This window comes from Sporothrix schenckii (assembly GCF_000961545.1).
Source record: "Sporothrix schenckii 1099-18 chromosome Unknown Cont47, whole genome shotgun sequence".
In the NCBI taxonomy this organism is placed as follows: domain Eukaryota; kingdom Fungi; phylum Ascomycota; class Sordariomycetes; order Ophiostomatales; family Ophiostomataceae; genus Sporothrix; species Sporothrix schenckii.
Genome location: NW_015971148.1, coordinates 4,987,597 through 5,009,762, shown reverse-complemented (window position 1 = coordinate 5,009,762; position 22,166 = coordinate 4,987,597). Strand labels below are relative to the sequence as shown.

General features: G+C 58.4%; 6 protein-coding genes across 6 annotated transcripts; 1 reads left to right on the top strand and 5 right to left on the bottom strand.

Moving 5' to 3' along the window:
* Window positions 1–467: 467 nt before the first annotated feature.
* Window positions 468–2,174, bottom strand: SPSK_04177 (uncharacterized protein; the record flags this gene model as incomplete). Its single annotated transcript, XM_016730988.1, has 1 exon — window positions 468–2,174. One exon carries the CDS (start codon window positions 2,172–2,174, stop codon window positions 468–470), a length of 1,707 nt encoding a protein of 568 aa, XP_016586105.1.
* Window positions 2,175–2,592: 418 nt separating this feature from the next.
* Window positions 2,593–4,404, bottom strand: SPSK_04144 (benzoate 4-monooxygenase cytochrome p450; the record flags this gene model as incomplete). Its single annotated transcript, XM_016730955.1, has 2 exons — window positions 2,593–3,932; window positions 4,179–4,404. The coding sequence occupies 2 exons, from the start codon at window positions 4,402–4,404 to the stop codon at window positions 2,593–2,595; spliced, it is 1,566 nt and encodes a 521-aa protein (XP_016586104.1).
* Window positions 4,405–9,710: 5,306 nt separating this feature from the next.
* SPSK_04758 (uncharacterized protein) lies at window positions 9,711–9,923 on the bottom strand (the record flags this gene model as incomplete). Its single annotated transcript, XM_016731552.1, has 1 exon — window positions 9,711–9,923. One exon carries the CDS (start codon window positions 9,921–9,923, stop codon window positions 9,711–9,713), a length of 213 nt encoding a protein of 70 aa, XP_016586103.1.
* A 421-nt stretch (window positions 9,924–10,344) lies between these two features.
* SPSK_04225 (sam domain protein) lies at window positions 10,345–11,932 on the top strand (the record flags this gene model as incomplete). The annotated part of the gene is made up of 8 exons (XM_016731036.1): window positions 10,345–10,401; window positions 10,468–10,509; window positions 10,701–10,820; window positions 10,886–10,904; window positions 10,974–11,090; window positions 11,160–11,217; window positions 11,282–11,419; window positions 11,485–11,932. The coding sequence occupies 8 exons, from the start codon at window positions 10,345–10,347 to the stop codon at window positions 11,930–11,932; spliced, it is 999 nt and encodes a 332-aa protein (XP_016586102.1).
* A 734-nt stretch (window positions 11,933–12,666) lies between these two features.
* Window positions 12,667–13,866, bottom strand: SPSK_04357 (methyltransferase type 12; the record flags this gene model as incomplete). The annotated part of the gene is made up of 1 exon (XM_016731165.1): window positions 12,667–13,866. One exon carries the CDS (start codon window positions 13,864–13,866, stop codon window positions 12,667–12,669), a length of 1,200 nt encoding a protein of 399 aa, XP_016586101.1.
* A 1,536-nt stretch (window positions 13,867–15,402) lies between these two features.
* Window positions 15,403–21,087, bottom strand: SPSK_03847 (phosphoinositide-3-kinase, regulatory subunit 4, p150; the record flags this gene model as incomplete). Its single annotated transcript, XM_016730662.1, has 1 exon — window positions 15,403–21,087. One exon carries the CDS (start codon window positions 21,085–21,087, stop codon window positions 15,403–15,405), a length of 5,685 nt encoding a protein of 1,894 aa, XP_016586100.1.
* Window positions 21,088–22,166: the final 1,079 nt, after the last annotated feature.

The window sequence follows — 22,166 nt, the reverse complement described above, 5'->3', positions numbered from 1 at the left end:
GATGAACAAGGACGTCGTGACACAGAGAGTATGCGAGCTGGGGGGAGGATGTAGAAAGTGTTTCTTTTCCTGTCCCTGTCGTTACAGGAGTGGCCGTCGTCCCATGAGGTTTTCTTTAAAATAAGAGTGACAGATCTTGCGTCTTTTCATTATGTCCATGATCAACATGTACTTTCGTTTTTTTCGTCCGAGCATATTTCATGCGCTTGCGACCAAGTTTTTACGTTGAAGCACAACAAAAATATAAGAACGAAGAAAAACAGTCAGTGTTGTACTAGACACACTCTGCCCCCCGCCGTTCTTTCGTGATGTATAAACTTTTTTATTTCTATTTTTATGTTTTACTAAAAGGAAAATTAAAATTGCTAAAAAAATAAAAATCAAGTTGGGTATCATCTCCAGAGCAAAATACAAAATGACCAAAATAAACATAGACGTATGTACCACCACCGCCCTATGCCCGCCCACTAATTCCACCAGAAGCTCACACTGAAGCTCACACTCAGGCTGCGCACATAGTGCCACCAGCCTTGCGGGATGTACAGCGTGTCCCCGGGCCCCAGGATGCAGTCCATGTAGGGCACGCTCTGGAAGGACGCCTTGTCGTCGTCCGTGACCTCGCCGTCGACGTCGTGTCCGCCCGCATCGGCATCCCACCCTTCCATGACGCCCACGTCCACCTGGCTCGTGTTGCCCATGTCGACGCCGCCCGCTTCGCAGCCCCGCGGCCGCAGTGCCGGCGTGTTCGCCGGCGCATACAGCCGCACATACTTGCGGCCGACGACCTGGGCCAGCAGGTTGTGGTGCGGGTCGGTGTGCAAGGGGGTAATGGTACCGGCGGGGCCGAGCCAGGCATGGAGGAGGACGTCCGCCCCGGCCTCGGCATCGCTGCCGCTGTGTCTGTCGTCGTCGTAGTCGTCGTTGTCGTCGTCGTCGACCCAGGTTTGGGTCGTAGTGTAGCAAGCGTCGGGGATGGCAATGTCGTGTCGGAGCTGTGGGATTTGGGTAAAGAGCGTGTGCTGCGCGAGGTACATGGGGCCGGTCCCGGCGGCTGTGGGCGGTTCGGAGCGCCGCTGCCGCCGCCCCGTCAGGTGGTCGAGCACGTCCCCCATCGGCACGATCGCCTGCGTCCACCCCGCATCCACGTAGCTCCGCCCGACCTCGACCGGGACCAGCCGCCGGCCCCGGAGCGTGCACCACCGCAGGTACGCGGGCGACGACCAGGGCCGGCCGCCGGGCTGCTGCGCAGGCCAGTCGTCCTGCATGTCCGCCAGGACAAGGGGCGTTCTCGAGTGGCCACGGTCGCGGTCTAGGTACTCTTGAAACTCTTCGAGACCAAGCGGACCGCAGCACGGGACGGGATGGCGCACAGGAGGGATGAAGGTGCTGTTTTCTGTGTTATCTGTGTTCTCTGCGCTGTTTGTATCAGCTTCGTTGAACATGGGCCCAGCGGAAAAATCGGGCGTAGTACGGGGGTGCTTGGGTCCATCGCCGCCGAGCCGTCTTCGTTTCTGCGGATGCGGGCCTTCCTCACGCGCATCCTCGTCGTTGTCTCCACCGCTGTCTTCCTCCTCTAGAATGGAGTGCAACAAATCCAGCGACGCATGAATCCAGGTGTGTCCGCGCGACGGCGGACCGGCTCCGCCAGCCAGGATCAGCGCCAAGTCGAGCGGCCGGACCAGATTGTCAAGGTCGTCGTCGGAGAGCCGTGCTGTGTTGTTCCAAAACGCGGCCCACCGCAATGCAAACAGCAGGATGCTTGCGTCAGTGTAGAGGTGCCGCCAGCAGTCAGGCACATCGGAGGGCGCATAGGCGTAGAAGCGGGCATGGGCGATGTCGATGAGGTCGTCGAGGCGGCGGGCGACGAGGGCGGTGTTCACCCGCCGCACATGGCCAGTGTCTTCGTCGTCCAGATGCACAATCTGGGTAGCCTGCCGCCGGAGGAGGTCGACGAGCGGCGCGCCGCAGCCTTCGAGGCCGGACAGTGTATTTGCGTCATCACTGCCATCCTCTGTCATTTGGCGTGCTGCCGTTAGACAGTGTGCCCACAGCGCTGCATGCAGTGTGGCCATTGCCGTCGTGGCTATTTGCAATGCCTCTCGAGCCGTCTTGCTTGCGTTCCCGGTGGGACGATGTCCGTCAGGAAGAAGAGCTGTTGGACTAGGGCCCAACATGGTTAACGCGGGGAGCGGTGGCACGTCTTAGTGGAGGAGCGCTAATTCTGTAAATCGTCCCGCATATACATTCGTACGACATTCGTAGTACGACATGCAACGTGCGGGCTAACAACATCGTAACAGAAATTGCTCTCTCAGCACCAAAAGTTGGGAGCTTGAGGGCGAAGAACGAAACAAATCAAAACAAAAGCGTGTACAATCATTAGATATGAACTGACAATAGCAACGCAGAGAGGAGAGAGACACCCCAACACAGCCAACGCAGATAGAAAGCGACGGCAATCAATCGCATCCAGCCAGCAACAAACCAGGGAATCAAGTGACCCAAGAGAATCAAAGAGCATGTGAAAGAAGGACAATAGACCAAGCACAGAACAACAACCCATGAACCCCCCTCCCCCACCCACTCCCAAGCCTACGCCGCGACCGGCCCGACCCGAGTGATCTTGGTCGTCAGACCCGACTGGATGAAGATGCCCGCGTTGATCGAGTGCCACGGCTTGGACGCGTTCACCAGCGTAAAGTCGTACCGCCGCAGCAGCTCGACAAACACCTTGTTGAGCTCAACCAGCGCCACCTCTTTGCCCAGGCACTGCCACTTGCCCGCCTTGAAGATGAGGCCCCACGTGTTGTTCATTTGCTTGAGGCGGTCTTCTCCCTCCTTTTCGGCCGCCGCCGCCGCCGCCTCGGCCTCCGCTTCCAGCCACCGCTCCGGTCGGAACACGTCCGCATCCGGCCCAAACACCGACGACAGGCTCTGCACGCCAAATTCGGAGCAGCCCACCTCCGTGCCCGCCGGCACCGTGAATCCGCAGAGCACGTCGCCGCCCTCGGGCACCACGACGTCCATGGTGCCGGCCACGGGCGGGTTGATGCGCATGCCCTCCTTGATGACGGCCTGCAGGTAGGGCAGCCGGCGGGCCTCGGCGTCCGTCACGACGGGCGACGAGATGCGGCCCGCGGCGGCGGCGGCGCGCACCTCGTCGGTGAGGCGGCGGTACGAGTGCGGCGATGACATGAGGTACAGCAGGGTGGTGCGCAGGGCCGTGGCCGTCGTGTCGGACCCGGCAATGATCTGCAGCAGCGTTTCGCCCTCGGCCTCTTCGCGCGTCAGGCCGTGCGCCAGAAACGAGCCCAGCATGTCGCGGCGCTTCGGCTGGTCCGACGCGAGCCGCTCGCCGACAATCTGCTTGGCCACCGCAATGAACCGGCCGAACCCGACTCGGTCGTGTTCCGACGGCATCAGGCGCCGAAACAGCGGCGACTGCAGCACTTTGGCGAGCCCGGGGAAAATGGACAAGAACATCATGACGGGCATGCTGTCCTCGGTGATCTTGATGTACGAGTACACATCGGCGTCCTGCTCCGTGTAGCCGAACCGCTTGCTGAACGCCAGTGCTGTGATCACGTCGAGCGTGAGGTACTGCACCTTGCGCGCCAGGTCGACGGGGCGGTAGTCGGTGTCCGTCGAGATGTACTTGCGCTCGAGGAGGTCCACAAACGCGAGGATCTCCTTGTCCATGGCGGCCTCGAGGCTGTCGTTGTCCTTGCCGCCGTACCCGTTCGCCATCTTGGCCCGCAGCTCGGCGTGCAAGGCATCGTCGCGCATCGAAATCAAGTTGTCGCGCGCCGGGTTGAAGCGGACCGCCTCGTAAAAGGGTCCCTTTTTGTACGGCGAGCGGACGCTCCACATCCGCCGGAGCACCTCCGGGTCATTGGTGACCAGCTGGTTGGGCCCAACGCGGATAAGGGGGCCTGTCGAAGAACACAAGTGTCAGTTGCTAGTGCGCACAGGATTGCAAACGAGACTGGTGGCCAAAACAAAGCAAGCGGGACCCAACGAGAACCGTCTGCAACGTCGCACAACGTCGGTCGTCAGATTTTGGCCCGGCCCCTGGCACCTCTTAAAATGGAGCGGCTTTGAAATTCGTCCAATTTTTCTTGTTGATTGCATGGCCTTCTCTTCCTCTGTGTCGTTGTAGTTCACTGTGGAAGGCTTACCGTACTGCCGGCATGCCGCCTTGGTGGCCAGATGCAAGTTCCCACCCAACGTGTTACGCAGCAACCACCACTTGCTGAACCCAGCACCTCGTGGGCCGGGGATGTGTCTCAAACGATGCCACGTTTTGACGGTCGTTGCGGCGAAATAGGCGAGGAAGGTGAGGCCCAGGACCAGACCGACCGAGGTCCAGGTGGCGCCTGTCCACAAAAGATGTTCCAGGATCATGGTGGCTGGTGATGCCTGCTTTTCTGTCGGTGAAATGGACCAGTAAATCAAACGGCGAGCCGCAAGCGGAAAGCTGAAAAGCACAGAGCGAGTCGAAAACTGAAACAGCAAGAGGTGAGCCACGAGGCGTTCTGGAAATGCTGTAGACGCTGAAAGGTACAGAGGGCTGTGCGGAGGTATACGTGGTGTGCAAGTCCGTGTTCGTGTGTGCGAGTCTGCGCAGCAGTGGTTGTCGCACGAAGAAAGTAACAATCAATAAGAAAAGAAAAAGGAACGCCAACGCAACACAAAGGCGCGAAAAAGAAAATAAAACAAACGAAAAAAGTACAAACTCAAGCAAAATCCGGCGTTGGACAGCCACCTTCGACGAGAAGGAGGTGTGTTAATCAAGGAGGAGAATACGCGCCCTTAATACCTTCTCTTCTTTCCCCGCGAGCTGACCCGTGCGTGAACACGACGAAGCGATCCTGACCACTGGGAACCAGACCACTGAAACACTGATAACGCAAGGTGATTAAAGTGATGAGCAGCTGCGAGTCTTGAGTGAGTGCAGGGCGAGCGAAGTGGCTGGAAGGTGACGGAGTGCAGAGTGAGTGCACCAAGGGAGGGGAAAGTGATCGGATGAGGAAGTGACTTTCGAGGAGCATGAGCTGGCCACGCACGGCGGCCGACCAATTGTTTGTATTTCCTCTCAGCGTGTTCGTGCGCGTTCTTGCTTTTGCGTCCGCGACAATCTGCGCCCTTTTGGCTTTGGCTGTCGTTTAGATGCAGCCTAGATGGTTTGACGGTGCATCGGAAAGCTGCAAAAGGCAGGCGGGCCGGTGGCAGCGTTGTAAGAGGTGTGAAGACTGCAGACTGCAGACTGCAGACTGCAGACTACAGACACAGGTGAGTCAAACGACGCTGTTCCTCTCACAGAAGTGAATGCCAGACAAAACCATTGCGTTGCCACACTTCCTCGTCTCCTTTTCGTCACTTCCGCATTGCACATTATCCGAACGGGGCTCCTTCGCATCTCTTTGCAGCATGTCACCCGCCGTCGATCCTTAGTCCCCGTCGAACAGTGTCGGTCGACACCGCCAGCTTCTCGACGACCAGTGTTGTCACTCCATCCTCCATCCTCCATCCTCCCTTGGCATCTGTCACCCTCTGTGCATGTCCTCTGTGGAGCTGGCTCATCAGTCCATCTTTGCTCATTTTGTATCCTTCAGTGTACCAAGTCCGTCCCGAGGTATCACCTTCCCAAATATGACAGGGCTCGCCTGAGGTAAATAAGTAAACAGCCCTTGGTCTTGATCCACGAGCGGTGGGCAGACGAGGCAAAAAGAAAAGACAGGGAGGACAGAATAAGACAATAATAGATAGCCCCCGCTCCCGTCCCGCAATGCTGCAGCCGAAGAGCTCAAAGGTGCTTAGCGTTTCGTCTTGTGTGTGTCCGTGCAGCTTGGTGATAAACACAAACCATCAGTGACTTAGGGCTGCATTCACCCTTTTTGTGCAATTTGAGGGTTGCCATTTATTTTGCGAAAACCGGGAACGAGACGCCTGTGTTGGGGCGTGTTTGTCGATTCTGCAGTTGTGGCGGATTCCTGTCAAACGTCTGTCTGTTTTGTCTGGCAGTCCTCTCTTGCATTGCTGCCAACCACAACCGTCTTACCATCCCGCCTCAATTATGCCAGTCCCGGTTCCGATGCTTTGGTCATTGGGACATTGTTGCGTACCAGGCGGGAGGACAGCGGGCCACTGCGGGATAGCTTTGAAGGGTGACACTGTCTGTTGCTTACAAGGCCATCAGTGCACTCGAATGGGAGGGGATTGGCTGCCCGAGGCAACATAGAGCAAAGATTGCACAATTTTCGATGCCCAAATGGCAAATGAGAAAAAAGGAAGATGGACAAACGAGAGGCCACCATTTGCCGACTGCTTCTTCCCGTTCTCCGCACACACAGTTGCAGTGCAATGGACAATGTGACACAGCGTGCTTGAACTCTCTCTTCTCATGGCGACATTCCAGAGGTCTGTGTGATCACGAGTCTCGAGTGGGCATGCCACTTTTCGGACTGCAGAATTAACGCTTGGGGAGGTGGAAGCCCCCTTTGCGTGGCTTGCTCCATTTGGGTAACTTGTTGCCCATTTGACAGCGTGGCCCTCAGGCCAAGATCATCTCCACACCCTCTTTGTGTCGTCGTACGTCGTATTCTGCAGCAATTTGTCGCAAAACTCGTCGGGACGCAGTGCCTCTGTGCTCTCATGAACAACACCTTAGTTCACATGTTGCTGGCAGGCAGTCGAGGCTGCCAAAGGCACCCTGCGAAGGTTAGCAAAAACGTAAACCGCACTCGCGAGGGACCCAATAGGGTCCTGTTCCGCCCACTTCCTCTGCTGGCAGGGCGGGCACGAACATTAGTGGCAGAGCTAGAGCTGCATTGCATGCCTTTCCAGAGCGAGGCTTGACAAGGAGCATTACTCCATGCAGAAAGGACGAACCTTGAGAACACAACCTCCCCTCAACGCCAGCCACGAAATTCTCTTTGAGCCCGCAACAACCCAGAGCGATTTTTGTTCCACGAGACATATTATTTCTGTCCCCCACCAGACTCGCTTTTGTCGTAGATGGGCCTTTGCTCCTTTCGCATTCGAGATGTCCCCTCTTCTTTATGTTCATGGCTCGCTGTGGCGTCCAGTTAGTTGCCCTGCTTTTTGCTGCATATATTGCCGCATATATTGGCTGCACCAGCGGTCCCGACGTGAGTTCTGGTGTCCAGTAAAGATTTATGGTTGTCGGAAAGACGCCGCCTGGAAGACGGAGGACACATCATGTCGTCAACGTGGGAGCTGTCTTCTGGTCACAAGTCGGGTCGCGTGAATGAGCACAATGCTCTCACTCTCAGCCAGGTGTTAGCTTATCGTTGACCCTCGGAAATGCAAAGTTCTCTTTGAGACTGTCTAGGACCTGGCTGGAGACATCACAGCGGATCGGAGACGAGGGGAATTAATGCATCAACCATGGATTCACAAAACCGTGTTGAGCGTCTCTCGAGGTGTTTCTAGAAGCGTGTTCCTTACACAAAACTTAAACTTGCCATGTCCTGTCCAGGTGCTCACAGAAGGTGTCTTGTCCAAACAGTCCAAAGGGGCAAGCTTGGGGTGTCATAAAAGACAGGCCTACCATGTTTTGTACGCCGTGATGGAAATTGTCCTCGTGGCGTGGCGCTCTGGTGTTTCTGGTTCTTTGACAACAGGGGAAATTAAATAAAGGAGGGCAAAGAGGAGTTCTCTTGACCCGACAAAACGACATCTGTTGGGATGCGTGCTCCTTCTTAAAGGGGATCGTATAGCTTGCAACATGGTCGTTCTTGCCTCTGCCCTCGTCCATAGCTCTTGCCCTCCCATAACATCTCCTACCACGCGAGAGGTTCGACACATTTGGAAAGAGCCCTTGCAGCCCCGTGCCTGCCTTGCATTATGCCTGCCTCCAAAATGTCATTCTCCGCCGGCCTCGTTGCTTTTTCTGGTGATCTGGCCTGTGATATCTTCGGCCTGTATGTTTTTCGTCTCGTCTCTCTCACTTTTCACTGCGCTGTCTTGTCATGCTCTTGTTCTCTTTTTGTCCTATTCCCCTCCCCCTCTTCTAGGTCGCATCTGCTGGTCACAATCATCATCCCGCTCCTTCCTGGACGGGCACAGGATCTCGTGCAGCAAGAACGAACTGGGCAACTGCGAATGGTACCGGTTGCGCTGCAACCTGTACAGGGGTTTGCTTACTCGTACACGCTGAAGTCGCCAACAGCTGCCTTGTGCGGTTTCTTGTGGTTGTAGGGGTGCGTTTTCGGCGTAGCACGCTAAGAATGCAGCTGCAAGGTAGTTCCTTCCTGACCAGAAAGAAGCTGGTATGGCATCGACCGGAAAGTGCAACCCAACGAGCCAACGTGCCTTCTGTGTTTTGAGTCTTTGCCAGGTTGACCCCTTGAGGTCTTCTTTCCTGGCCGTTGGATCTTCTCCTCTCCATCTTCCAATTGCCCATGATCGCCATCGTTCTATCTTTCTCTCTCCTCTCTTTTTCGTAACCACGGTCCTCTGTGTGCTGGCTGCCCACAGCCGCGTTACGACAAACGGCGCAGCTCAGTCTTGTCCACCGTTCGCGATAGATCACATTCGGGCGTTGACAGCTCCTCGTCTGGCTCGTGCTCGCTTCAGTCGGGTTTTCTCGCTTAATCCTTTGTATTTTGTCGCTTCCCTTCTTTTCACTCTCGTTCCGTGCTCCGTGCTTTTGCGCCAGTCTGTCTCCCGTTTCTCGCCAGCACTTTCGCCCGCCCTTGCCTGCCAGACATCTTGCAATTCAAACTCTCTTGTCACCAACGGCGTCACGACGAAGAAAATAACTGCTCAGCCGCACATCTGCGGCCAGAGGCTGCATAATGCGGCGACTATTGCGCTCGTCTATATGGTGCTGCGCACCCTTCAGTCTCTGACGAGTCATTTATCATTTCTATCGTCATGTTCTTCTGTTGCCCAACAGTTTTACAGGGTTTGTGATATTCTCATCATCACATTGACATACTTGAAATTCTTATAGTTCCAACCACGTCAGCCATGCTCCACGATATCCATCCTAATCTCTTTGATTCTCGTCTCTCCCCCTTTATTTTCTTTTCCACGTGTGGACGTGCGGACGTGCGGACTGTCATCTTGCTTTCTCAAGTCTCAAACAACGTTCCACAGCAGCCTCCATAGCCTCCATATTCTGGATCGAACCTTTGCGCTCGTACTCGCTACACACTGTACCCGGCACAATAAGCATCGCGGAACACCAACGACAACAAACGGAGCACGACGATGCTTCGGCAATGAACGCAGCGGCAGGTATAACTCAAGGAAACAGGGGAGTATGGCTGCTATCAGACAGTTAGGCCTAGGTGTCTGTGCTACTCGATTCGCTATTGACCGTATGTCCGCCTATCGCTTATATGCAACCCCACCAATGGTGGTGCTGCTGCTGTTGAAGAAATCTGAGCTCTCGACTTTTTGTGACTGTTTTGTTGCTGTATGTTTCGTCTAAATTTCCTGTTTTGTTTCGCTTCCTTTCTTGTTGCGCTTCGTTCGTTCCGTGTCCTCTTGTCATGCTCTTTGTCGCCGTCGGCTTTGCTTCCTTGTCTCCTCATTTCCTCTTCTTTTGTACTCCTGTCTAGGCTGCCCACCGAAACCCGCTCGAATCTCGTCCTACTGTTGCTGCATTTGCTTCATATGCGGCATCTCGTGTCCGTCTATACTTTCTCTATTTTGTGTTGCTTCTTCCACTACGTCTGCTACTGTCCGTCGTCGCCGCTGCTACGCCCCGGCGACCATGGTTTCACCCGAACCGAGCCAACCACCGTCTCTCGCTTCTCATCACAACAGCAGCCTTCGGACATCTCGTTATCTGTTTCTTCTACAGCAAATGTTGTCCTGAGCACCACGGTAACGGGCGGCCCCTCCACCTTTCTTGCCCAAATCTTCTCATCTTGTCTTGCCGGCAACATATGTTCTCGTTTGTGTAACAGGCGAGAGAGCAAGAGTGATAGTAACAGGTTGGACAAAGGAGTACATAAGAACATCGACATCCGCTCTCAGGACAGACGCAACACGGGATTCTCTTGCGTCTTTCTGTTTTCTTTCAATCTCATCACAGCCGAGTCATCACATATTTTGCTTTTTGAGTGGCTAAGCTCTCTTACCCACCGTCTCCATCTAACGACTCCACGGTTACCGACCTTGTTTGGAAGCGTCCATCCAAGGCATAGCAGCCGCTGCTGCTTCACTCATTCCGACACCACGACGATCTATCCCCTTCACCGTTGATTACCTTTTTTGGAGCCTTTCTGATAGCCACCACTTTTATTTTATTTTACAATTTCTACATACTCGCAGCTGTGACTGCTCATTCAGAAACAAGCAGCAACCATGTCTGAGCAGAACTACGATGACGATGAGGCTTTCCTCTTGGAGCCTGACAGTGATGTGAGTACGACCAAAAACATACATTTTGATTTGTGCTGGCCGGTCCAGGAGCTAACTCGGCCGTAGTTGTCGGCTGACAACACCGACACGGACTCCGCTTTGGGCGATGTAAGTAGACTTGAGAATCCCCCCCACGCATGCCCGCTCTCGTCGTGGCGCAGTGTCCGATGAACCGGAGAAAGAGAGAAAGAGGTTTGAAATGCATTTATTTTATTTTATTATTTTTATGTTAATTTCGTACGGACTGACTGTAAGGCCACCTTGTTTGTCGCTGCTAATGAATTGTGTGCACATCATAGGGCATGTCGGTTTTCTCGTCTACCGCGTCTCTTCGGTCGAGTCTCATCAACCCCCGCGATGAAAATGGTCGCAAGTACCATGGCTTCAAGGACGGCAAATACCTTTTGCCCACTGACGATGTAAGCTGGGTCAGCTCTTCATCCTTCCTTGTAACTACTGTGCGACTAATACAGCTTGTTTGCAGGAGGAGCTGGAACGCCAGGGTTCGTACTTGTAGCCATAGCACGCAAGCCACACAAATTTCTTGTCTCATTCGTCTAACACCTTTGCAGAGTATCAGTACGCCCTGTGCCTCTACACGTTTGGAGCGCTTTCCTTTGCCCCCCTCACCAAGGTCAACAGAGTCCTCGATGCCGGCTGCGGGCCTGGCCACTGGGTCATTGATTTTGGTAAGCAGACGTTTTTAGAGTGGTCTGTGAATATGTGAGTTCAAAGGTGTTGCTAACGTTTTGCCTAAGCCGACTGTCACCCCGAAGCGCATGTCATCGGAGTCGACTTGTCCCCTGTCCAGCGATAGTAAGTAAATACGCCACCCCTGCCCAGTATCAGTAGTGCTAGAGAAACAGCTGACACGGCACAGCACCCCGTCCAATGCGTCGTTTGAAATCGACGACTTGGAGGAGCAGTGGACGTTTGCGTACAAGTTTGACTACATCCACTCCTTGATGATGACCGGTGCCTTTCGTGACTGGCCAGGCTTCTACAGGCAGGCATTTGAGTACGTTCGCCTCGCCCCAAATGATGAAAACAATTGGTGTGTGTCATCATTTCTAACATGGGTAGATTCCTCAACAAGGATGGCTGGCTCGAAATCCAGGACATTGATTTCCCCCTTCGCTGCGCCGACGGATCCCTGCCACCCGGCAGCGCCCTGCAAAAGTGGACGGACGTCATGATGGAGGCCAGCAAGAAGGCCGGGTTCTTGCTCAACACGTGCGGCAAGGCGGCCGACTTTATGCGCGAGGTCGGGTTCGTGGACATTGTGCGCGTGCCGTACAAGTGGCCGATTGGACGGTGGCCCAAGAACGAGCGCATGAAGGAGCTCGGCGGGCTCGTGCGCGAGAACTTTGTTGGCGGCGTCGAGTCGATGAGCCTGGCGCTGTGCACGCGGTTCCTGGGCTGGAGCCTGGACGACGTCAAGACGTTTGCGGCAGAGGTGCGGTACGACATGAGCAACTCGAGCTACCACACGTACTTTGACCTGTACGTGACCTACGGGCGGAAGCCTTAGGGGTTGGCCGAGTCCGGGCGGCGCCGTTGTCTGCCATGGATGCTAACGTCCAGCCATATTTTGACACTCTTGGTTATGGTTTTTGAATTTTGGTATTCTGGATAATTTATGGTATGAAATATACTTGAATTTTCTGTTTCGTGCTCCTGCGAGAAGTGCAAGCAAACGACGAGCTTCTGTGTCTGGCTGTGGCACATCTTTCCGAGCGCGATCGAGACATCGAGATACGACTTGGCTCACTGGGCATTCCAACTGCCCCGCTGCCTCGTGAACCGCCTTTCCCAAGGCCGTTTACACAAACACCCCATCACGATGCAGAGTGGCAACAGTATCAGCAGTAGCTGCATTGGCTTCCTGCTGTGTAACGGCCGCTGGCTCTTTCGACTTGTTCCACTGCGCCCCTCCTTGGCTTTGGGGTTGCCTGCCCATCCAGCAGACTCTCTTTCCGTGCCGCCCAAAGGAGCTATGTGCAATATTTGATCTGGCTGCAACCCTCCTTGACTCTGCGGGGTGAGCGGTAGGATGGGTGTCGGATACCTGGCGATTTGGGTATTCTGGTGTGATCCAAGCCCATGCGTTGGCCTTTTGACTCTGCGTGACAGACAGACCCTGTGGTGGGTTCAGACTTGGTGTCTTTTTGTGTCTGTTTAATTGTCTGGTCGCTGTTTTTGCGAGGTGTGCAGTTCAGTGCTGTTTGTTTTGTTCGTTTCAATTGTCCCCTTTCTTCCCTCCGCTCAGCCACTGGGCGGCTGCTCTGGCTTCTGGGCCCAGATGAAGTGAAAGGGAATGTAGGCATGGACGTGCTTGGCGCGCAGGGCGGCGCGGACCTCGTGGCACAGCGCGTCGACCTCGTCGGCGGACATGACGACACGCGCGCCGCCGTCCTCGCCCTCGTCGGCCGCCAGGTCGATGCCGCCGCTGAAGGGCTTCGCCTGCATGGCCGCCATGAACTCGGTCAGCGTCTCCTCGAGCAGAAAGGCCTGCTGCATGCGCCGCGGGTCCTTGGGCCAGTAGCCGATGGGGACGTGGCAGACGCGGCGCTGGACGCGGACAAAGCCAATGTCCTGCAGCTGGCGCGGCAGGTGGCCGGCGGCAAACAGGTCCCAGCCGTAGCGGCGGCGCAGCACGCGGGCGGCCAGGCGGTAGAAGCGGGCGACGACGTAGTCGTCACCGGCGCCGGGAGGACGCGTGCTGTTGTTGTTGTTGTTGTTGTTGTTGTCGTCGTCGCCGCCGCCGCCGTCATCGTCACCGTCCTGGCAGGCGATGCGCGGGTACACTTCCTGAAACTCGATCCAGCCGCCCGGGCGGAGGTTGGCAAAGGCGGTGCGGGCCACGGCGGCCGGGTCTTTGAGGACGACGGCCACCATGCGGAAATGGAAAAAGTCCACGTCGCTGCCGTGGATCCAGGCATTGTCCTCGACGTCGTCGACGACAAACTCGACGTTGGGCGGGATCCACACGGACTGGATGGGCGACAGGTCCAGCCCGACGACGCGGGCCGACGGGTAGCGGTCGCCGGCCTCGACGGCCCAGTCGCCGAACCCGGTGCCGACGTCCATGATGTGCTGCGGCCGCGCGAGGGGCGCCAGGTGCAGCTGGCCGCCGAGAAGTTCCGAAAACAAGGCGTTGCGCACGTTTTCGCGGCTGGCCTCCATGTCGTCGTTGGGGATGGGGTAGCGGCCGGACTTGTAGCGGTGGTAGCGGCGGCCGTTTTCAAAGACGTGTTCGGTGACGCTGTCGGTGAGGGAGCCGACGAGCGAGGCGCCGGCGGTGGTGCTGGTGGCGGTGCGGTGGTGGTGGAGAGTGGGATCGTAGTCGGAGGTGATGGCGAGGTGGTCGGTGGTACCGATGGAGGCGTTGTCGTCGGAGGCCGACGCCGGTTCGATAAAGCTGGCGGCGTCGGCCGTGTCGGCCGTATCGTTGATGCCGTCCATGGGGAGTAGAGACGATTGGATGGGAATGGGGGGAAGAAAGAATTAAGGGAAGAAAAGGGAGGGGATTGAAATAAGAGTGTGAAATGTAAACGGGAAAGAAAAGAAACATAACAAAAAGGAAACAAAACATAGAGGAACCAAAAATGAAAAGAAATCGTGAAAGGCGACGACGCAAGACCACATGGACCGTTCCGGTGTAGCCGTCCCGACAGAGTGGATAACACAGAGAGGGGATGCAGGGGAGGGGGGACAAAACGATAGGCGAAAGAAGTGCAAAGGAGGGGAAGATATGCACATCGCTTTTTCTGACAGCCAACAAGACGAAGGTGATGTTTGGCGATGCATAAACCAAGCCAAAGCGAACTAGGACTAGGACTAGATGAGCCGTCGACTAGACGGAAGCGGACCGCAGCGGGGAGAGCGGCGGGGACAAAGATTTTACAATATTCGATGGCCAGCCGACACAGATTTGTGGACGTTGAGGATGCTTGGAGATCGGACTGCTGGAAGACGCACGCAGATGGAAAAAGACTACGGAAAGAAAGCAATGACTATAGGCCTCACCAAAAGACCTGTGGCGATCAAGTACGGCATACTAGAAAGGGCACTCCGTCGAGGCACACAACCCGTCTCGGTGCATTCCGTGATTCCGTGTGAATGGCTACGTGATCGAAATGCTACGTGATCGCGGCCATGTCGACGGCAGTTGTGTTGGGTGCTCAGGGCTCTGCTGCGGGCGGTCCAGGACGGCGGGTCAAGTAGGTGGACCAGAGACTGGGCATAGTGCACAGTCGGTGAGTTGGTGCTACAGCTTTATCTGTGTGCTGTAGCATAAATAGGAAATAGGTAAATAATGACAGAAGTGAGGGGAAAGTCTGCCGAGGCCTGGACTTGGCAAACGTAAAAGACGGCCCAGAAACCCAGCAAGACGGGAGGTGGAAATGGAAAAAGTAGGCGACCAGTAAACACAGTCTGGGGGTTAAAAAAAAAAAAAAAAAAAGAAACAGGCAAGAGCGAGAAAGTGGCGATGCGACAACGAGCGGACTCTACGCTGCACTCTATATGTCAAACACTGCAAGTCTTTTCACTGTAAATCTTTTCACTATCCGTTATTCTAGTTGAGCTGTCGTTGGTTTCCTGGGATGAACAATGGCATCATAAAGCACAGGGGACAATGGACAACAGCCCGTAAAGAAGCCGCGAGTCAATATCAATATGATGGTCGTTTCTTTCAGTCTTACAGAGTGAACTGAAACAAGGTACATATCGCGAAAGCAAAACATTGTCTACTGCAGTCATCGAGCTCAGATGCTGAAAATAGAGCAGACAGCAAAGATCATCTATTCTGATTTTCCGATTTGTCTTTTCTCATGATATTTCGTTATTCTTTTTTTTTTTTTCTCTTCCCTTCTTCTGCACCTTCTCGACAGCACAGTTCGTTTCACGGTTGACCGTCGACGCTGGACAGACGATTCACGTCATGACAACACGTCACAACAACACGTCACAACAACACACTATCCACACCCACAGCCCTCAAGACAATACAAAAATCACGCCCATGCGGTCCACCGACACCGTCGCCATGTACGGACTCTCCAGCAGCGCCACGTCCGTGATGGCGTCCAGGTGGCTGCGCAGCAGCTGCTGTTGCTGCGCGGCAATGACGGTCGCGCGCGACAGCCGGGGAACGGCGTCGGCGGCGACAGTGGCGGCTGTTGTGGTCCCGCCACCCGTCGCAGCAGCACCACCCGTGCTGCGTCCTTTGCTCGAGCTGCTTGGCGTCATGGCCACGCCGCCCGCCCCGCCGGCTGACCGCGGCGGGCGTTCGGTGTTGACGGCCATGGCGGTCGTGACCTGCGTGGCGGTAAACGTCGAGCGGCCGGCCGCGTGGGCCGCGTGGGCCGCCGTGCTCGCATTCCCTCCGGCGCCACCACCATGCGCCCCAATCCCCCCTTCGTCCTGGCCGCTGTACACCGTGCTGTTCTCGATCCGCCACAGGTCCCAGAACCGCAGCTTCCGGTCGCTGCCGCCCGTCACAAGAAACGCGTGCCGCACATCCCTCTGATCGTCGACCGGGGACGACCCGGCCACCATGGCGCGCACGCCCTTGTCGCCGGTTGTGCCTGGCGCGACACCCGCTGCCGTCGCCGCTGCCGCTGCCGCGGGGGTCCCCCCGTTGGCCACGGTGGCCGGGTCGATGCTCGTGGCAAACCGGCCCAGCATGCCCTCGGGCCGGTCTTCGTCGACGTCCCAGGGCTCGTACAGGTTCTTGGTGGCCGTGCTGGACGTGGAAGCGGCGGCGGCCGCCCCCGTTCGGTACACCTCCCGGCAGAGCGTCTTCTCGAGGTCCCACACCGTCACCTCGCCGCCCTGGCCCGTGCCGCCGGCGACGCACAGCCACTTGCCGCGGCCCTTGGACGGGTGGACCGCCAGGCGGTAGATGGGCGACGCCGCCGTGCCGCCGCCCGTGGCCGCACTGGCGCCGGCCGCGCCGCCGGAAATCCCCCACCCCTTGAGCCGCATCTTGAACCGCAGGTCCCAGAGGTCCAGCACCCCGTGCGACGTCGCCACCACGAGCCAGTTGCGCTTGCGGTCCACGGCAAAGCACGTCGGCGTGCCGTGGTGCACCGGGTTGGCCAGCGCAAACAGCAGCGTCATGGTGCGCAGGTCGATGCCCAGGACGCGCGACCGGTTGGTCGCCAGCACGAGCACCGAGCTGGCCTCCTGCTTGAAGTGGTCGCACCAGACGGCCCACTCGCCGCGCGGCAGCTGGTACTCGCGCAGCAGCCGCAGCCGGCTGTAGCGCGGCATGCTGCTGCTGCTGCTGCTGGGAGCCGATGTCGACGGCGCGGATGTCGACGACGGCGCTGCTGCCGACGACGCCGCCGACGGCACCGCGTACTCGACCTTGACCACGTGGACGCTGCCGTCGCTCGCGCAGCTGATGAAGCAGTGCGTGTTCTCAATGAAGCAGAGCGCCAGCACGCGGGCGCCCGGCGCGTGGCGGTGCACCTGCCGCGACCGGTGCGCAATGTTGCGCTCGAGCCGCTGCGTGTCCCAGACGCGCACCGTGCCGTCGTCGCCGCCCGTCAGGAAAAACGCGTGGTCCGGCGACACCACGACGCGGTTGATGGCCCCCGCGTGCTCCGAAAACGTCGCCACCATCCGGCCCGCGGGCCGCCACACGTCGGCCGCCGCGCGTCTCCCGCCGCTGCTGCTGTTGGTCGACGACGCCGTGGGCGCCGCGGCGGTCGCCTTCTTGCGCGACAGGGGCGTCACCAGGGGGCTAAACTCGGCCACGTCGTGCGGGTAGTTGTCCACAAACATGGCGTCCAGCATCCGCAGCACGCTCGGGTCGTTTCCGCTGTACGTGTGGTGCGCGCGGTACCGGCTGCCGCTGGCGGCCAATCCCGACGATGCCGCCGCCGCCGCTGGCGACCCCAGCTCATCCTGCTCCTGCTCGCTCGCGCTCGGGTCGTCGGACGGCACGGGCGACCGCGACGCCACGCGGCCGCTGAACGCCGAACGGCCCTCGACCTGCCCAAAGGCATTGGCTTCCGTCGTCGTCGTCTCGGCCGCGCCGCTCTTGCTGCTCTTGTGCGCGGCGCTGTCTTTGCGGTTCAGCAGGGAAATGGCGCTGGGCCGGTGGCGCAACGACGATGCGGGTCCGGGAGCGCTCGCAACACCAACACCACCGCCGTTGCTCACCGGCGGCGACAGCGCCACCTGCAGCGACCGCAGAGACGCCGCGTCGTCGTCGCCGACCCCTGTGGTGGGCGACCCGGCCACGGCCCGCTGTGGACTGTTGGTGCGGCTGCTGCCTGTCGTCGTCGGCGAGGCGGCCGTCAAGTAGCCGTCCCGCACGGCCGGCGAGGGCGACGCTCCACTGCCGTGGCGGTGGTCGTGGTGGTCGTGGTGGCCCAGCCGGTTGCGGTGCACATTGAGGGCGGCCCGCCGGCGCTTGGCCACCGGGTCGTCAATCGTCATGGACGCGTCGTGCAGGGCGTCCTCGATCGAGCGGGGCGACTCGCCAGGGAGACGCGTGTTGTTGTTGGTGGGGAGGGTGGCAGCAGGCGGCGGCGGTGGGACGGCCAGGTGGGTTTGTTTCTGCGGCTCCTCGTCAAAGAGGACCGTCTGCGGCGTGATGCCCAGGCTGCGCAGCGGCACAATGTTGTTGAGGTTGGGGTCGCCCCCAGACGCCGGGCCGTCCGCATACGCGTGCTGCTCGTGCATCTTGCGCCGGCTCAGGCGCCAGATGAATTCGCGCAGCGCCAGCAGCTTGAACTCGTCGTCCGTCGCGAGGCCCAGGTTGCGCAGCCGGTTGATCCACTGCTCGTCCTCTTCGTTGCGCGCCACCTTGCTCAGCGCGCGCGGGACCACGAACCGGCCGGTCGCATGGCCACCGCCAGACCCGCCCGCGCCCCCCAGACCACCTGTCGCTGTTCCTGCCGTCGCTGCCGCCGCCGCCGCTGCTGCGGGTGACGGAAACGACGCTGACGCCGACATGCCAAACGGGAACCCCCGCAGATTCTGCACGGGCTTCCAGAACGCGCCGCGGTCAGCCTTCATGGCCCAGTTGACGGCCTGGTCGAACACGGCGCGCGACAGCGGCCGTTGGAGGTGGTCCAGCAACACCAGCTCGGGCGACGACGCGCCGGCACCGGACAAACGGGATGAACTCGAAAGACTCGAAGAGCTCGAAAACGGAGGGAGCAGGAGGCCCGGCGGCTTGAGGTAGGGCGCCACAAGCGGCAGGAAGAGACAGCGGATCTGTGCCGGCGACAGGAACTTGGTGGCCGCGGCCAGGAACCGCGCGGCCGCTTCGCGGATCCACAGGTTGGGATGCACGGCAAAGCGCGCCGTGGCCTCGACCAGCTCCCAGACCACGGGCTTCGCAAAGAGCCCGACGTCGGCCAGCTCGGCCAGCGCCTGCAGCACGGCCTGCACGACGTGCTCCTCGGGGTCGGCGAGGGCCTGCACCATGAGCGGCAGGATGAAGGCCTCGAGCGACGCGCTGCCCAGGAACGTGGCCACGCCGACAATCGTGTCGAAAAACGCGCACTTGAGCATCCAGTCGCGGTCGTTGAGGTACGTGTTGAGGTGCGTCACGATGATGTCGTTGGCGTCGGCCGCCCCGAAAAACAGGCACAGCGCCGGCACCGACGTGAGGAACGCGCGCCGCACATAGGGGTCGGCGTCCTCGATGAGCGCCTTGGTGTGCAGCTCAAACAGGTCGACCAGCTCGCGCTGCGCCGCGTCAAACAGGCCGTCGTCCATGTGGTCGTCGCTGTTGTCGTCGCTGCTCCTCCGGCCGGCAGGAGAGAGCGCTGGCAGAGCCGCCGTGGGCCCCTCCACGTCGGCGTCGCCGTCCGTCACGCCCACCATGCGGTCGACCCGCGCCGCCATCTCCAGGAACCGGCGGGCCGTCGTCGCCAGCGTGCCCAGACACGCCGCGTACGTCGCGCGCACCACCGGGCTGGCCTCGCGTCCGCTGGCCGTCGTCGTCGCGCTGCCCAGGAGCGCCGCCTGCATGCGCGGCAATATATACTCCAAAAACACGTGCGCGTTGACGGGGCTGACTGTGCGCACGAGCGCCAGCAGCTGCGTCACGGACCGCACCGCCGCCACCACCACCATCTCGGCGCGGTCGTTGAGCAGCGCCATCAGGTACGGCAGCACGCGGTCCAGCTTGGCCTCGTCCGTCAGCCGCTCGGCAAACGCCAGCAGCACGTCGCACGCGCGGATCTTGGACGCCGCCCGCGCCGTGTTGCGGATCGACGCCACGATGAGCGTCAGGAAGATGAGCGCGCCGTTGTCCGCCGTGGGCTCGGCGCCGGCGCGAACACTGTGCTCTTTGGTGGGAATGCTGAGGCGCACAGGGAACAGGCCGAGGCCCAGGCGGGGTGCCCGTGTTGCCATGCTGGACTCGTCTGTCGTTGTTGTTGTTGTTGTTGCCGCCCCCGCCGCAGCGTCGTCCTGGAACCCCAAAAAGTAGGATATCTTGTCAAAGTCGTAAAACACGCGGTCGATGCGCTCGTCCGCCTCGCCCAGGTTGCGCGACGCGCCCGACGCCGAAAAGTGCGCCGCCACCGGGTCCGTGATGACCTCCATGTACTGGTGCAAGAAAGAGTAAAAGTAGTCGGGGAACACCTTGCCACGGTAAAAGTCGAGGTACTCCTCGGCCGCGTACCGCTTCTGCGGGTCGAGCTGGATCATGTGCGCAATCATGTCGGCGAGGTCGCGGTCCTGGATGCGGCCGAGGTGCGCCACCGATGGGTCGTACTCGCCGCGGCGGTACCGGAACAGCTGGCTCAGGCTGAAAATGGGCGACTCCAGCACGAGCTCCGCGATGACGCAGCCCGCGCTGAACACGTCCATGGCCCATGTGATGCGGTTCGGCGGCGTGCCCGGCGGTGCAGCACGGCGTCGACGGCCGCGGTGTCTGTGTGGTTGTCTATGTGGTTGTCTGGTGTGGTCGTGCTCGTGCTCGTGCTCGTGCTCGCCGTTGTCGTTGTCGTTGTCGTCGTCGTCATCGTCCAAAACCGGACTGTCCTCCTCGGCATCGTCAGCCTCGCCCCCCTCGGCTGCCGCCGCTGCTGTGGCGGTCGCCGACGGCACAAACCGCTCCGGCGCCAGGTAGCACGTCCGCCGCCCCGACGTGTCGAAAAAATACGAAAAGTCCGCCGGGTTGTCGTCGGGCAGCAGCACCGGCTTGAACGCCGACGAAAAGTCCGTCAGGTACAGCCAGTTCCACGACGTCACCAGCACGTTCTCCGTCTTGATGTCGCCGTGGTACACGTCGCGCGCGTGGCAGTCGCGCAGCGCGCACAGCAGCTGGAACGCGAGCCACTTCTTTTCAATGTCCTCCAAAAAAGGCCGCGTGCTCATGCGGTCGTAGAGCGAGTTGTACAGAAACTGCCGCACCAGAAACCCGTTGGTGTCCGTCTCGACGATGCGCTGGTACGCGAGCGCGTTGGGCACGTCCGCCAGGATGCGCCGTTCGCGCACGAGCCGGTCGCGGTAGACAGCCAGCGTCATGGGCGTATAAGGCTTGACGAGCACCTTGACGAGGACGACGCCGTCGTGGTGCCGGGCGCGGATGCTCTTCATAAAGCGCGCGATGCCAATGGACTTCTCGTAGACGAGGTCGCCGAGCTCGGGGACGTCGATGCCGGCCGACCCCGCCGACGGCGTCGTCAGCGAGTAGCCCTGGCCCATGGCGGAGAAGAGGTGGGCGGTATCGTGGCAGCGGTGTGATGGAAGGTGGATGGAGAGAAAAGGTATCGAGAGCTCAGGAGCTCGCTATCGTCGCTCGATGGAGGTCTGTCGAAGAATCATGGCAGACGGGCTGAGAGAACGAGGAAAGGCGTGGTTCATAGAGCTTGAATCTCAATAGATAATAAATTGCGTGTTTATTGGTTCGGTGTTGGTCGGTGTAGACGAAGGGTTTACTATTAGTACGCAGCTTGGATCTGGACGATGCTGGAGCTGCTAGACGCCTTTGGGGCAGTTTCCATGGGTCCATGACAATCACAGCAGGCAGGAGGCAGGTGCCCGCCACTAAGCACCGGGCACTAATAAGGTATGTTTAGAGGTACGATAAGATAAGCAGCGCCACGCGATACACGTGATCCACAGACAAGCTATGAATCAGACGACATTGAACTCCACCGTTTCTGACAATAAATTCACAATTAACCACGTCGAATAAATACATCGAATAAATACTTGTATTTTAAAGCTACTGTAATGGGGATAAGCTGCATCGTCTCTGGGACTCACCAAAGCAATCCCATCGACAAGAACGCTTGCTATTCTCAGCTTCCCTCTTCCTTTCCTCATGCCCCTTCCTGGTCCCTTCCTCCTAATCTCCCCTCCCAAATCCTCAAGATGGGACAAATGAGAGTAATATTGACAACGAATATGGTCAAGAAAGAAAATAATGCGAGATTACATGGTCAGAACGTCCCTCAAGAGGGAACGTAGACGAAACGAAGAAGAAATTATGAAAATGCCCGCCCAAACACCACGCGTCCGTTTTCCTGTCCTTTCCTCGCCTTGCTGCTCTTTGGAGGTTGTTGGGTATCGTGTGGGAAAGATTGGTACGAAAACCAAATGGAGCATATACACACCATAAGAATGGCAAGCATACACTCCCGGCGATTAAAGAGAGTTGTCGGGAATGGTTGACGAGGGTGAGGCATTACGCTGTACCGTAGCAGATCGAAAAGACGAAAGAAACGGCGAAAGATGAAGTTGTTGTATATGGGAATCAAGGAGAGTGATAGCAAATAGCT